The 16,622-nt window shown below is 38.3% G+C and overlaps 1 protein-coding gene across 1 annotated transcript in view; it reads left to right on the forward strand.

Annotated features, from left to right (window-relative positions):
- The first annotated feature begins 80 nt into the window (after positions 1-80).
- The window catches only part of LOC141441910 (uncharacterized), a 27,670-nt gene continuing 11,128 nt past the window's right edge, over positions 81-16,622 (forward strand). Inside the window, 14 exon segments of the mRNA XM_074106800.1 lie at positions 81-290; positions 542-680; positions 1,392-1,536; positions 2,187-2,350; positions 2,867-2,987; positions 3,741-3,864; positions 6,552-6,681; positions 6,930-7,121; positions 7,684-7,828; positions 8,923-9,060; positions 9,965-10,052; positions 10,739-10,944; positions 12,267-12,491; positions 15,592-15,656. Of these exon segments, the coding sequence (XP_073962901.1) occupies positions 181-290; positions 542-680; positions 1,392-1,536; positions 2,187-2,350; positions 2,867-2,987; positions 3,741-3,864; positions 6,552-6,681; positions 6,930-7,121; positions 7,684-7,828; positions 8,923-9,060; positions 9,965-10,052; positions 10,739-10,944; positions 12,267-12,491; positions 15,592-15,656 (1,992 nt within the window). The 5' untranslated portion in view covers positions 81-180.

A 16,622-nucleotide genomic window follows, 5' to 3' on the forward strand; every position in this document is an offset into this window, starting at 1 on the left:
TTTTCTTTTTGTTGACTAGCAACTTTAATAATGTCATGTCATGTCATGTCATATCAATTTCAATTCAAATCGAACGGAACGGTTGTTTTGTTGTGATATTGTTCATAGGTTGTGATTGTGATTTACTTTCAGGCATTATTTGATCATTATTACATTATATTCTGAGAATTTTACCTAAAAATGAGTGAAACAAAGCTAAATAGTGATGAAGTGCCTGAGAGATTTGCTAGCTGGTTGCTAACAATGGGTTGCCCACCTGATAAAGTACCGCCTTTGGATAAAATCGCACAGTATGTTTTGATCATTTAATTTTATTCAAATACTGTACCTAACATTTAAATCTAGCCTCATACATTTGCATAGTATTTAATTCTTATCATTGAATAAAAAAGAAGCACAGTCATTTTAAAACTTATTTACTTGAGTTGTATTGTAACTAAAATTTGATAGCACTAATTTATCCTCAGGGCATCATCATAAGATTATGGTGAGAAATGTTGCAATTAAAATTAAATAAATACTGAATACTGGATGATTTTAGGATGTGTCGAGGGACATACTATTTAGTATGGCGTAACTTAATGGAGCAAGTGGAATCGAAGGACACAATCAAACAGAAGAGACTGCAAGTCTTTGCTGATGATGTGCGCAGATGTAAGAAGAAAGGACTTTTTACTGAGGTAACTTATAATGATTAGTAGATTTAAACTTTCATACACAATGGATCCAAGTAAATTTTAAAGTGAAAATTGTATTATTATATTAAGATTGGTTTTTGGAGTCTTTTTGTAGTTTTTGTTGAAATAGCGGTTAGTTCCAATAGAGTGCTGAAAGTTTCTCGATGAGGGCTAAAGCATAGATGTTGCTAGTGTCCCTGCTAAATTGACTAAAATAAGAAACAAACAAGCTGAGATATGTGGTGCATAGGAGAAAATTGTGTCTGTACTCCTGTCCAGTTTTGGTGTAGCGGTATATCACGCAGCACAAAATGCTGAGGACCGGGGTCTGGCAGCGCTGGTCTCTTTTTCTAGTTTTTCTGTGCATCTATGTTTCAGTTTGTATTTTCGATATGTATTATTATAATTATCATTTTCTGTAAAATTGGTATTATTTGATTTGAGACAGTTGCCACTAGAATGTAGGTTTTTTTCACTTCTCACTTATTATTAAGGAGGACTATATTAAGGAGCAGTCTTTGTGAATGATGCAATCTTACAAATCTACTTTTGTATAGGTAATAAATCCAGTATTTACTCAAACCCTGAGAGTTTTACTGCACCCTTAAAGCTCCCAAAATTATATTGCAACTGCACCATCATGATTAAAAGTAATTGTGGTTGTCATACCATAGAAAATATATAGGTTCTAAAGTAATAAAACACTGCTTCCAGCATGATACAAACATACTGATCCCTCCAGAGCTCTCGTTGTGGCGTGAGCAAACGGATGTACAGCAGAAGGTGGCAGAGGCAGAAGCCCGGGTGGCAGAGGCTCGGAGGGACTTGAATGAGGTCATGGATAAAGTTTCTAGCAAGAGTAAGTTGTTGAAGTAACCACTCATATGCTTAGGCGCGGATCCGTGCCGAATTTAAGGCTATCTTTTTGTATTTTTTTTAAATCGATGTAATTAGTACTTATAGAAATAGATGAGACTAGAATTAGTACTTTTTTTAGTTCCTGAATATGAAGGGTTATTACTAAAGTTAAATTCGTAGTCTACTCATATACTAGTAGTAAAAAGCAGCGCTGGCTCTAGCCCTTGATCAAGGTAGAGCGAGACTGTTTATACCGCTTCCACTCCTCTCATAATTTCATTTCGCAGTGGAAACAGGGAAATGGCACCCTCAACCATCTGGTGCATAGAGTGACCACTTTTCCTGTACTCTAGGGCCTGTGGCCAAGAGGCTGGTCAAGAGGCCATATTGTCTGACGCGCGGACACTTGTGACCTCTTTCACCATCTCTTTCTACCCTTTATTTGTCATGAAATGGTGGAAGTTATTGAGATTCCGAAAGTGCTAGACTATGTGGCAACTCTGAATGCAAAGTAAAATATATTTTTGTTGGTGAAAGAAAATTGTAAAGTTTTATAGTAATGTATCAAATAAATGTTTTCTTCTTCTCTTTCGAATGCAGTTTACCTCTGTATTGTTTCATTCCAGTATACATATTTGGTTTTTTTTTTAGTGTCGCAACGCAACCTCGCTCGTCAACGCGTCCAGGACTTGCAGCGCAGGACCTGGCTTCTGCAGCTGGTAGCTGAGGATCTCCGTACCAAGAAGCAAAACCTTATTGAGACCCAAGCTATTACTGAAGATATGTGTTGCGTGCATGAACATACCGATGTACAGGTATTTAGATCTTGTAGGCTGAGAGTCTTATCACACTGGCAATTTGCGGACGAGTTGAAAGCGAGGCGAGCGCGCAACGTTATCGCTGCGAGTGGGCAGCGAGTTAGCTGCGTATAGCGCCGCAGACGCCCTATTATTATTGTACGAGAGTGTACAATATGACGTTTTTAGCGTAAAAACGCTGCAAAAAAGCAAGCCTCATAAGGCTCTTATGCTGGACACAGCGGGACTTCCAACTGTGTTGTAATAAAATACACATAATTATCTACTAATTTGCGTCTTGTTTCTTCGTTTCGTTCTTGTTTAGTTTAATAAAGTACCTAATCCAAAACATCATAAAGATGTACATGTATGAATGCTGTGAATGCGTGTGTGTGTGCGTGCATGTGTGTGTGCGCGGCGCGCGACACGTATACCTACACTGGATTACCTTATACATACCAATAATTGGCGACGAGGATGGGATGAACCCACGCGTTGATGATGATATTTAATCAACCCTCAAATTTCTTTCAGCCCAAACTGGACAGATGCCTGTCTTCAATGCGCCGGCAGCCGACGGGGCCTGGTGTTGCCTCGTCCACTATGATTGGACACAACCCCAGCACTTCTGGACTCTACAGTGGAGAGGTTGACGGTGCGACGAAACAATCCTACTAATATAATAAATGTGAAAGTTGTTTGGGGTACGCGTAATTTGAAATCCCGATTCCTGTTTTATATCAAAATTACTCATCAAAAGTGCCTTGGGATATTTTTATCCCTCAACAGTTTTGAAAATTTCTTTAAAGGTTTATTACTATAGAGTCAAAACATTAAAATTGTCTAGAGATAATGAGTATTTATTCCAAGACTTTTTTGATGTGTGTAATGGTAATGGTGGCAACCCTGAGTACTACAGTCAAAACCGTTTATAACGACTTCAATGTCGTTATAAACGGTTTTGACTGACATGTGACAGCAATATTTGGTCTTTATAACCAGTGTTACTTTGGTATATAAGATTGTGATGAGATTTTTTTTTGGTCGTTATAAATGGTGTCGCTTTAAACGGTTTTGACTGTACTAAAGGTCACAGCTCATTATAGCCACCCGGCCCCCGACCAGCACCTCCTCGACTTTCGGCGTCCACTCGTCGACAGGTGATCCACAACGAGTGGACCTCGCGTGGTCCACGAATTTCCTAGTAGTCACTATGGCGGCGAGCAGCGGGCTGTCACCGAGTGGTCCACTCGTCCGCGCGTGGCAACCTCGCGAGCGAGGCCATCCGGTGACGCTACGGAGTTGATGTAGTGAGCGCATACCCATACAAATCCATATGAAGAATACATGGCTGTAATGAGCGTAGACTTATGTGGTGTATGAAGTTTTGTTTCGTAATTGTCTGCAGAAGAAGCAATAACACAACTAGCTCAGTGCCGAGGCGACGCGCTCTGGTCGGAGCTATACGCTCGCCGCGCGGCCTTGGTTGCTTCCCTCAGCAGCAAGGCGGATCGTGCCTCCGATGCCAACAGGTAACGTCAAATGAAACTAGCTATTGCTGGCAACATCGTCTACGAAACCCTGCACACGCGTCAGTCCTTAAGTTTAGCAGTTAAATTGACAGGCAGCTGATAAACACCGGATTCAACCTACAAAAAAACCGGCCAAGAGCGTGTCGGACACTTCCAAGATAGGGTTCCGCAGCCATTACGAACAAATCAAGTAATATTTTTCTAAGGATTTCGTATTGTGTAGGTTCTTATGGAATCTTCCAAATTTAGGTACCTATACATACCTATTTTATACCTTAGGCTGCTATCCTTAAACTAATAATCTCATGAAATCTTAGCCGTTATAATTTTCCTATGTGTAAAAAGGTGTAAATTTGATATACTTACTACCATCCTCAATTTTTTCAATTTTTTCCACCCAACAGTTTAGATTTTAGAGGGGAAGCGCTCGATTTTAATGAAAATTTGCACTTTAAATTTGAATATTTCGCAAACAGATCACTGAAAACGAAATATCGTCGTCATAAAATTTTTGATTTATGAACATCAAACTTTATGTCATTTATGATAGTTTGATTTAAAATTACAATAAGTCCTTTATAAAAAGAGGCGTTAGGAGGATAGGATTAGTCGAGAAAAAAAAACACCCCCACTTTACGTCTTTTTTTTTATTGTACCACTTTGTCGGCGTAACTGATAGGTATGTATATTCATGCCAAATTACAGCTTTCTAGTACTAACGGCCTCTGAGCTTAGCCGCGGAGGGACAGACAGACAGACGGACAGACATGGCGAAACTAAGAGTTCCTAGTTGACTACGGAACTCTAAAAAGAGACTTGCCCTATCCCCGCCTGGCCCAGAAGCTAGGTACCTCCCTGGGTTAGTGTATTAACTATAATACTATTCAATGGAAAAAATCAATTGTGTAAACAAAGCATTTTTTCACGATTACTCCGTAGTTACTTACATTTGAACGCCAATCCCGATCATATTCGCATCTCAATGAGCTCAGCACTGTTTTTAACAATCATTTTATCATTAAATAATCGTGTAAATATGTTTATTTTATAGAATTAAATGGAAGACGAAAATCCGTTATATTTGTCAAATTGACATGATAATTTTTTCCTCACCGAAGTTGGTCTATGGTCGGTCTAGTCTCTGGAAATTTAGTGCTGTACCAACAAAATTAATTATTTGACTGAACCAACCTTACCTACCGATAATTATGGCTGGCTCTGCAAATTAATTTATTCGTAGATATTAATTATTTGTGTTAAGTTACACTATTTAATGAAGGTTTATAAAGGTTTCTAATCCTATCCTACTATCCTACTAATCCTACTAATATTATAAATGTGAAAGTTTGTGAGTGAGTGAGTGAATATGTTCGTTACTTCTTCACGCTGAAACGGCTGGACGGATTTGGATGAAATTTGGCGAAAAGTTAGATAGCATAGGATACTTTTTATCCCGATATTCCCATGGGATAGGGATAAAATCTTGAAATAACAACCGCTCAGCTTTGTCATGAAAATTGGTATATAGATAGTTTGACATCTGGAATAAAACATAGCCTACTTTTTATTTCGATATTCCCACGAGATAGGGATAAAATTTCGAACTAATAACCGCTGGGCTTAGAGTCATGAAATTTTACCATGATTGTTTTTAATGTAATGTCAATGAAAACAACGATTTAATTTTAGGGAATTCCCACGGCAATTTTTAAAAAATCCCGGTATTTCAGCTGTTGGACCTAATGATTTACGTGTGCGAAGCCGTGGGTAAACACTAGTTGGACGATAAAAGAGTATTATAGTAGAAATTATGTAGATTTCTATTTACTAGTACTTATCATATTTACTGTGGAGTCCATTGTTGGACCAAACAATCATTTTGAATCACTTCCCTGTGTCTACTCTCATTTCCCTGTCTTATGTAAATTTAAAAATACCTCTTCTAAATTATATCGAAAATACAAACTGAGACATGGATGCACAGAAAAACCAGAAAAAGAGACCAGCGCTGGAATCGAACCTAGGTCCTCAGCAATCCGTACTGCGTACTATAACCCCTACACCACCGTTGGACAGGAGTCAAGATACAAATTTCTCCTATGCACACATATCTCAGGTTGCCTTTTTCTACTACGCTACTTAAGCAGCAAAAAATTCTAAATTAATCCATATTTTAACTGACCCTTTCAATTCTAAAATACTCCATCATAAACCTTGGGGAAAATATACGTCAAAAAATATAAGTGGATATACATGTTTCACCATTTTAAAAATTCTACCCTTAAAGGGGTATAAAGGGGAGTGTAAGTTTGTATGGAAAAAACGTTAGGTATATATATTTGAAGATATACCTAATTCTAAAACTTCGTGAAAATGCTATTAAACATTTTAAGTTAAAAGGGACATGGAAACATTGTGAATGACTCTTGAACAGGACTAAGAGAATACGTGATTCGCCATTTTTAAAAATTAAACTTAGGGAAAACATTAAATAATGAAATATGAGTAAATTCAAAATAATTATTTACTGCTGATTGAAGTATCTTAAAGAGCTTTCACATCACTAGAGCCAACGTCAGTCAGTCAGTCAGCCAGTCGTCAGTCAAGCGTCAATGTCAGTCACCACATTTGTTTACACAATTGATTTTTTCCATTGAATAGTACCATAGTCCCTCCCTGGCCCGCAGGCCCAGTTTCCAGTCAGTGCTGAGTCATACGGCGGCGCTGCAGTGCTCGCTTGCGCTGGAATCCCTGAAGTGCCGCGAGATGGCGCGCCGCGTGCAAGCGAGGCTGGCTGACGCCGTCAACGACCTAAATGTAAGTCACCATCACCTTTTATTTTATCCCGATATTCCCACGGGATAGGGATAAAATCTTTAAATCGCAGCAGCTGGGGTTAGCGTCATAAAATTTTGCATGGATGTTTTGCAAAGACCACGATGTAATTTTTGGGAATTCCCACGGGAATTTAGTAAAATCACGCAATTTCAGTTCAATTGCTGGATCTAATCATTTTAAACACTAGTATATTAGAAGATTTGTGGTGAAAATTATCTTTCTCACAGTCCCAGTTATCGAGTGAGTCCTGCGAGCTTCTAGTGCTCCGTTGCGAGCGCGCGCGCACACAGGCAAGAGTCGAGGCGCTGCGAGCCTTGCTCGGTGACGTCACGGACCGAGCCGGGGCGTTCCACGCTGTGACGTCGCCTGACGACCGGCAAGGCACCAGGATGGAGATCGATAGATTCGATAAAGCTATAGTAAGTGAGACATGTACTAGGTATATATTAAATTAAACACTCGCTGTCCATGGGGCCATAAGTCAAGGTGCGGCAAACCAAGGAATTTTGGAAAAGTAAATACTCGTATTAACACACAATTAATGAATAACAAATAAGTCATTACAAAAACAAAAAAAAAGAACTTAAATTAAGTTATTCTAAGCCTAAATATAAGCAAACTAGCTTTTGCCCGCGGCTTCGGGAACTGTGCATTTTTCCGAGATAAAAAGTAGCCTGTCACTCTCTATAAACTACTAACTACGCCCATAAACTATCTCTATGCCAAAAATCACGCCGATCCATCGCTCCGTTTTGACGTGAAAGACGGACAAACACACACACTTTCGCATTTATAATATTAGTATGGATTGGATATCACCCAGAGCAGTTGACCAAGCACAGAGTCTGCCCTATGGTCACGTATGGGCGGTCAAGCTTCTTCTTTTTTTTAATTAAAAAGTTTTTGATCTTCAGGTCCCCCAGTCCTAGAGTTTCAGAGTTTCAAATCAACCTTTAAACATTTCAAATTTTATCTGTACAGGAAGCCAAGAGGGACGAGATTAAAAGCGTGGTTTCTTCCATAGCGCTGACAGAGAGGAAGATACATAACGTCCGCGAATGCCTCGCCAACATATTCAATGGGTTGAATAAGGACGTGCCCGTGGCGGATCTCAGCAGTGGTAGAAGTAAAGTTTGATTTAAGCACGCTTGTAAAGGCTGGCCAGAATTATAAAAAACCTCGCCATATTGCGGAAAACCAATAGAACTAATTTCTTGCAATGGCAACAATAAATTCAAATGTCATCTGTCTATTGCTGTCAAAGTTTAACGTTGTTTGCGCGTCGTAGTTTGAGGTGTTATTTTGTGTTTTTGTGCGTTAAAATGACGAAGCTTATTCATAGCCTTGGAAGGAAAATGTCATAGAAAAATTTGAAGGATTAGAAAATATTACTTTAAATAACATCACTGACACCGTTGTCAATATGACTGGTAAGTGTCGTATAGTAAGTGTAAAGAATGTTGCAATATAATATGTAGAAGTGCTGCCCTCGCGTCAGGTTTTTTTATATTCCTGGTCAGCTTTTAGTAGCTTCACTTGTAACTGGGTTGATCAACTTTTTGTTGATATGGTTACGACCCATGGACAACCCTTTAACACCATGACTTTCTATATGTCTTCTGTGGTTTTAATTCATGGAGCGTGCATTTTTCTCGTAGTTACAATTGACAACATTTCATTTTTTTGAACCTTTCGTTTTATTGGTTCTAGTACTTGGTTTGAAAAGACTAATACGCTGATAGTTTATTTTTTCACCAGGGTTTGTATTTATTTTATTATTATTCACCTATTCTAAAATGGCGTACCTCTTGTTCTACCGTAGAATAGACCCTTTCCTTTAGTCTTATCTATCTGCATCGAAAAAAAAGCTTTAAGTGATCTCACATTTGACGTTGTCATTGTCTTAAACTGGCTCTGTACTACGAAGTCATAATTCGAACTTCGTATCTTGCCGTCCCGCTGACGCTTATATTAATTAATACAAGAGTGAAAAGGACGGAACGATACGAACTTTGATTTTCAATTTTCAGCTGGTCTGTGGTTTATTTTGTTTGTTCAAATAATTATATGTGATCAAAAATAAAATATTTTACGACGATTTCGGTTGTGATAGTGGATAGCGAATAATACCAAAACTGCATTGTATATAAATAAGGCTTTTACGGATTCGACGGACATCATGATTCATGATGATGGATGATGTTGAACTATTGTTCACAGCTATCCAGCTAGACTTGGGCGGCCACTCGCTAGCGCGCCTGCGTCAGTTCTACGAGCAGCGCCGCGAGAAACGGCGGAACAAAATGGAACTAAGCATGGAATTTGATATCTCAGAATATTCGTTCAACGAACTCTCAGGTATATAAAAACTGAAAAGTAGATTAATGTCACAAGATTTTTACTAGAGTTTAGCTACGGTTTCTTTCGTGTAAACGAATAGGTCCGGTATTTGAATTGTAGGCTAGTCTTTACTGGTTCTTCAGGGATGCTCCAAATGATAGAATGTGTTGCAACATGACTCCAGTTTTAGGGTTCCGTACCCAAAGGGTGCCAACGGAACCCTATTACTGAGACTCCGCTGTCTGTCTGTCCGTCCGTCCGTTTGTCACAGGGCTCCATCTCTTGAGTGGTAATGGTTAGACACTTGAAATTTTCGCAGATTATATATTACTGTGGCCGCTATAAGAACAAATACTAAAAGCAGAATAAAATAAATATTTAAGGGGGCTCCCATACAACAAACTTGATTATTCTGCCGTTTTTTTTTTGCTAATGTCTAATGTTGTATAGATAATGGTACGGAACCCTTCGTGCGCACTTGGACGGTTTTTATAAATAACAGACAGGTATTTTACAGTAGCGGGCGCAAGACTTCTGAGGCTACAGACTGTATAGTTAGCGCGTGTAAGCCATATCGCCAGCTAAGCAATCCTAGAGCACTACAGAAGAGATTCTACCTACTATACTCTTATGGGAATTTTCAAAACTTATCGTCGTTTTATGTTGTACGAAAAACACTCGTGAATCATTTCATCTGTCTTAACGGTTCAGATTTTGTTATTTTACATGGATCCCGTAGGAATATCGGGAATTCGGGATAAAAAGTAGCATATGTGTTATTCTACTGGTCCAGGTATATTTACATACCAAAATTTATTTAAATCTATCCCGTACGCAAGCACGCATGCGCACACAAACTTTCACATTTATAGTACAAGTAATATCATCCTATTGATTTATTTTTAATTTTTTTTTTCTGCAGACTTAGACAAGGTCAGATTTATAGACGAACTAAAGATATATTTGAAGAAATTTAACTTGGATAAGAACAGAAAGCTAGTATTGGAGAGGTATGTTAATTTGCCTAATTAATAGCTGATAAGTATACATTAATAGAGAAGTAGAAAGAGCTATAACCAGAGACATAATAACTTACGTTTGCTAATAGTAGGGGAGCCCAAGAGGCTTCATGGAGATTTAATAGAGCGCGTCTGATATTTATTATCAGGGAGCGAACTTTTGAATGACGTAAAAATGCCGCCATTTTGTATATAGAGTAGTACACCATAATCCTACTACCAATTGATTAATAAAGTCCAACCACAGTTCTTTCACTAACTGGCTACATACACATACATAGGCTGATAAACACATTAGCCTCCTCGGCGTCGCGCAGTCGGGTAAAAATAAACACTCATTTATGTTTTTGTTTGTTTAATTTTCTTATTTCTATTCCCCATTTCGGCCCCTAGGAAGGCGTAGTATTTTCGCATAACGTTGGATGAGGCGCATAGGGTAAAAGGTTGGTAATCCCTGCCATATACGAAATGACGTCATGTAATTGTGAAGCGCACCAAAAATCGCTCCCTGTTGATTCCTGGTGAACCTATTTACCATGTATCTCCGCTGATGGATATATGTTAAACTGTATGTATGTGTGTTTGTACGGTCGGTGCCCTAACTTATGTATCCACTTTTTCACTCTAGTTGCATGGAAAAATGGATACTTATCACACTGACTAATTAAACATTTCAGCGGCGAAAAAATCTGGATATTTGAAACACTACAGTCCAGCATTTCCCGCCTTCACTCCAAATGGCAGACCGAAGACGTAGCCTGCGCGCTGATGTGTCCGTCTGCTACGTTGCAGCGTAACATGCTGCGGTTGCTGCAGGCTAAAGAATTGAGAGACGGGTTGAAAGCTATGGGGAAAGGGGGGAGCCATATTGGCGTTGATATTGGTGAGCATTTGTTTAATTTATTGAATCGGGCGTTACGGAGGTCAATTTTAATGATAGTGTTAAAGATATAGAGAAAGAGTCGTTATTCTATGGCAAACTTAGGAGGTACCTGATTGAGAACCCGTTCTCTAGTCTGAAGGAGTATCTTGATTTTAAGGTTTGACATTGTTAATGTGTTTTAGTTCCTAAGTCCTAGAAAAAGTTTTTTTTTATAATTTTGCTGTGCCCGTTAGGTTTTATGCCGGTACATGTGAATTAATATAAAATCTTGTAAAACCCATAAAAATGAAATAAATAAATTAATTATATATATTATGTCGATTGGGCAAAGCCAAATGACAAAGCTGAAGAGGGATGATGCCAGTGTAGCGTCGACTAAAGCGGAAGTGTTGAAGGAGGTCTACGAGTCGGTCGCTAAGTCTGTTTCCCTGACCCGAGAGCCTAAGAGCTCTACCTAACAGGGACGCCATGACATCGTCGCTGGCTACGTATCCAAACAATTCGTATAGAAATGTGTGCGACTGTCATCCACTTGGCGACGCTTTGGCAACGTCGCCAATTTGGAACCGTAGCCACGATTTGCAGCTCCCTACGTTGCATTCAAATGTACAGTGGGGTAGGCAAACCTTCGCTAGTTATTAAATTGATTCCTTTACAAAGTCATAGACTCTTAGTACGTTTTGAAACCAAAATACTAAGTAGACAAATGCATATCAAATTAAACTTACTTGACATGATAACAATGGTCAAAATAGTATACACCTCTAACATATGTCTAGTTTCATATCAATACAAAACCTTTTTAATAAACAACTTCGTAAAAGTTTCAATCAAATAATGTTCTATTTAATTGTCAGTGTTTGTCAGTGCCAAGGTGTAGTGGTAGGGTTGCTATGGTCACCTGATTATGTTCAGCAGATTGACAGGTTGATGCAGTATGTCCTACTCAATCGGTAAAGCAGATTAGCACTCATATTGAGCAAAGGAAAATAGATCTTAGGGTGACGAACCTTTTTTTACTCGCATAAGCACCTCACTCACTCAGTCGCCAACCGGCCGAAATTTTGGATGTCAATCTCCACGTCCATTCCTAACAACGTCGAATTGAGTGAGGAGTAGCCATTGGCGACCTTTGGATACCCGAGGTAGCCATGCAGGCGACATAGCCATGGCTTCTTAGTGAGGCAGAGCTCTAACTGACACGACAGACACTATACCGAAGATATCACAGACATAAGATAGGGATAGCCATGATCATGAAACAGCTCATCACTTTTTTACTACATTGTATACCTATCCAAATATTTTTTTATTTTTTTTAGATATCAACAAGTTCACAGACGAAGAAGACCGTATTATGGACAAAGTCAAGAAACGCCTCGACGAAAACCTCCGCAGTCTACAGAAGACAGCCAAGACACTAGATCAGGGCCGAGAGCACCTCAGTCTGTGGTCCGATAATAAAATTAAAAATCATATATCCCACCAAAGAACCGTGGATGGTAAACCTTATAAGGCTTATGAGGCGTACTATTTGGAGTCGTTGAGTTTCTAAAGTGTTTTATGCTTTCTTCGTACAGTCAGCACCATATATTATGTATGAGTGAAACAACTTTAAGGGCGAAGTCAAACGATCGTAATATTTTGATTTGTGTTGCGAGTGATTTTCGGTCGCGTTGTAGAAAACGGCGGCACAATTGAAAATATCAAATTTAATTTCATAGCTTAAGTTGAATCTTAAAATAGGTACGGTCAAGGACTAATTCATGAGCCACCATGGAACCTTTTCAAAGGAAAAGTCATCGATTTTCCTTGTTTATTAATGCGATGTCACTATGCTGTTTACTGTTAAGAGTCCACCCACGCCAAAACGCGCGAGCGGTTTTGTACCTCACCCCCGCGACCCTCTGAGATAGATCGCGTGCAACCGCGATTTGTTCGTAGGCGTTATCTGACAGCGGACGCGTTTTCGCGCGCAGCGCGGCGAAATACGGTACCGCTAAAGTTTTTCATAAATGTCAAAACGATCGTTTGTTATGGAGTTGTATTGATACGTCATATACTGACTGCTATGACAAGGCTATGACGTTACAATTCCCACGTTCAAGCTGATTCAATTTTATGCACTTAGGTACTTAGGTAATTCGTTTTTATAACTTTGAAATCGCCAAAATTACGAAAAATGTGAAAATTCGGTTATATGAGTATTTTCAAAGCTGCATTCCAATACAATACAATGACTCTTTAATGTACTCCGGTCTGAGTGGAGAGCCTTGGAGAGGCCTATTATGTCCAGCAGTGGACGTCTTTCGGTGACACAATACTAAAGTTGACCTAACTTATTATTTTCTTAGGTACACTTTAATTTAACTATGGCCTATGAAATACACCTACATTTCTAAAAGTGTATTAGTAATTTCTTGCTAGAGAAATACCTATATCAAATATTAAAAATTAAGCAAGATATATTTCTCAAAATGTAGACAAAACTGAAGATAACTTATAATACCTATACTCATTTAGGTAGGTATACACTAAATATGGATCCATTTGCAGATAGGTATCGATTTTTTATTTGAAAACCAAAAACTCATTTGCTTCGTACAGTCGGATAAAACATTCAAAGGACATAACATTGCCTGGCGGGCAATTTTTTCAATCACAAGTGGACATTATTTTGAGTAAAATTAACCCACGTTTATAATTTTATAAAGCACTTATAACGTAGTGGCACCAATGATCGACACTTTAAGGAGATAGTGGGCTTCTTTATAAAATTAAAGGTCATTTAGTCATCTTTAAACCAAAAGTAATGATTGAGTATTGTAAGGTATATTCTTGAGATAAGAATAGGATGTATTATTTTATTAACTATACACGGACTAGAAAAAAATCCCAAAAAGGAAAAGTGTATAAATCTCCAATCGTCGACACCGAATCTCCAGTAATCAACACCCAGTCATCGACAGTTACCAGTAACCGACACCCAGTTATCGACTATTACCTATATGTGTCTCTGCCAATCACCACCCCTTATTGGGTCATTAAAATAAAATTAACTGTTTAATAAGTATTCATTTATTGTCCACAGTACAATGTCTATATTTTTCGGTTCATCGGTTACAACAACGTTCGTTTGAGCACTTTGAGCAGTGGTTACATCGCCTGTTCCAATGTGTCTGACGTTGTAGGAGCATCCGCCGAACTTGAATGAGACAACGCGTCTTAGGATTTGTTTTTGGCCGAAATCAAATATAAAGCCTCGCCTTCATCAGGGATTTCTCTTTCCAGTCTGTTTCTATTTTCAAAGTATAATTTATTGAATTGATGTAACTTTTGAGCTGAGAACACGTTTACGATTTCACGTTCTAAATACTTCATAAATTATTTCTGATTGGATTGGTTTTAGTTGTGGTTTCTATTTCGGTTCTAGATATTTTAGACATATAGATGTAATCAGGATCAAATGGAAAGGCCCGTCGCTCGGAATCCGTTCTGGACACAATCTTTTGTTACATTTGTGAGAGCTTTTTGCAACACTGGGGCAAATTTCTCTTTTCGAAGAATTTTGTCAAGGTTCTCCATTTTCCCATTGCTTCACGGCTTTTTTCCAATGAGCTTTGAGTGGTCTGAAATACTGCCAAGTCCATTGGTTGTAGAATATGCGTAGAATTTGGGTACAAAGCAACGACTACAATACCATTTTCGGAGCAAAAATTTTGATAAATGAAGCGTCAGGTGTAATTTGTGGCCATCCACAAAGAACAAGACCGGTTTTTCAATATTATTTTGTTCTAACCAAGGATTGAAGACATAAGTCATATATTCATAGAACGTGCTGCTACACATCCACCCACTTTCCGATTTACCTATTGCCCATTCATCGGGAACACAGCGATAGTTGAAGGAATTCGTTCATAACTAAATATGATCATTGGAGGGGCTAAGTCTCCAGCTGCATTTCCAGTTATTAGGACAGTAAGATTGTCCTTTTCATCACCGCAGCTGTTATATGGGTGTTTATCGCCTTTTTTGGCGAGTACACGACCAGGTTTAGGTGACAAGAAGAACGCGGTCTCGTCTGCGTTGAATATTCTGTGTGGGTCATTTAAAATAGTTTTAAGTTTTTTTCATCCAAATAACTTTCGATCTCAGTAAACCAAGTCCTGATGTTATTTTCAGACACATTATCTCGAGCTCTTGACAAGTTGTCTGGCACTCTATGTGTCAAGTTTGGATGTCTATTCATGAACGACTGAAACCACTTCTTGCTGGGCCTATTGTTTGTATAACCTAACCAACAAAAAGTTGGAAAACCCCCGACATTGTTACTTCAAAGTTAATATCTAACGATTTTGATAAAAGATTTCTAAGAACCAACGCTAGAAAAGCTGCTTTCAAATAAAAAAAACCGCGTTCAAATCGTTCCACCCATTTAAGAGTTACGGTGCCACAGACAGACAGACGCACGTAGCGGTCAAACTTTTAATACCCTCTTTATGCGTCGGGGTTAAAAAGGATTTGGTCTGTTTTGATCATTTATTATTTTTTGCACACTGTCTAGTACCTACGAATCTTTTGTCAGTGGAATATGTCTTTCAGATAACGCTAATATCCACTTTTCCAAAATGTCTTCTTCCCCTTTAGTTAAAACTGTGCTCGGCCCCATAGCGCAATCCATTGTTGTTTTTACCGAAATTTTATCATGGAGCGTAATCTATATAGCCTAGGTACTCCGAAACGTTTCGCAGCAACTGCAATCTTTTCGCCATTTTTTACAGCTGGCTTTTACTAACTGGTCGGAAGTATAATTTTTTTCTCGGAGCCATCTGTAAGAACCAATCATCGACACACATTATTCCCCAATAATCGTCACTTGTCGATTACTGGTAGCTCGACTTTGATTAGTTTACTTCAAATATCTACCAAATATGCAGAGCAAGAAGAACTATATTCGCTTGTCAAATGAAAAATGTTTCAGAAAATTATTATCGACACGTGTCGATTATTGGAAAAGTTAGTTTGTGAAAACCAGTGATCGACACCAACATTTTACTAATATCAAAATAACATTAAACTTTCGTTATAACAAAAATCGATCCTATAGTTCTTATAAAATCCCGTGAAAAACATAAAATTCAAATAAGTTACAATACATTAGTATAATGAACAAAAAAATGTACTCGCTTCCTTAAGGATTTCACTAAGAAATGTTGTTATTTTCACCGGTACTCCAGCCGCAATCAGTTGTCACACCGCCATTTTCAAAACAAAACGGCGGATTTCGCTCAAATGTCAATGGGAGTCAGTCATAAGTGTGCTATCTATGGTACAGTGTTGCCATATTAAGAAATCGGTTTCCAACTCTTATTTATTGAATCAAAAAATAAAGTGTCGGTTATTGGTTCTTGTCGGTCATTGGTGCCACTACGTTACGTTTACAAACTTAAATTATTAAACACAAAATAAAATTGTACTTTGCTCTGAAACTGTTATTTTTATTATGTTTTATTGTACTTAGAGAGTTTTATTAAAACCCTTTATTGAACAAAAAATACTCATTCGTGACAATCGATTTTATAAGAAAATGGCCCTAAGGCAAAGTTGACGGTTTTTTGCCCAAAATTCAGAATCAACATTTAAAAAATACAACCGAATTGAAACCTCCTCCTTTTTTT

This window comes from Choristoneura fumiferana, chromosome 24 (genome assembly GCF_025370935.1).
Source record: "Choristoneura fumiferana chromosome 24, NRCan_CFum_1, whole genome shotgun sequence".
NCBI classification, from domain to species: Eukaryota; Metazoa; Arthropoda; class Insecta; order Lepidoptera; family Tortricidae; genus Choristoneura; species Choristoneura fumiferana.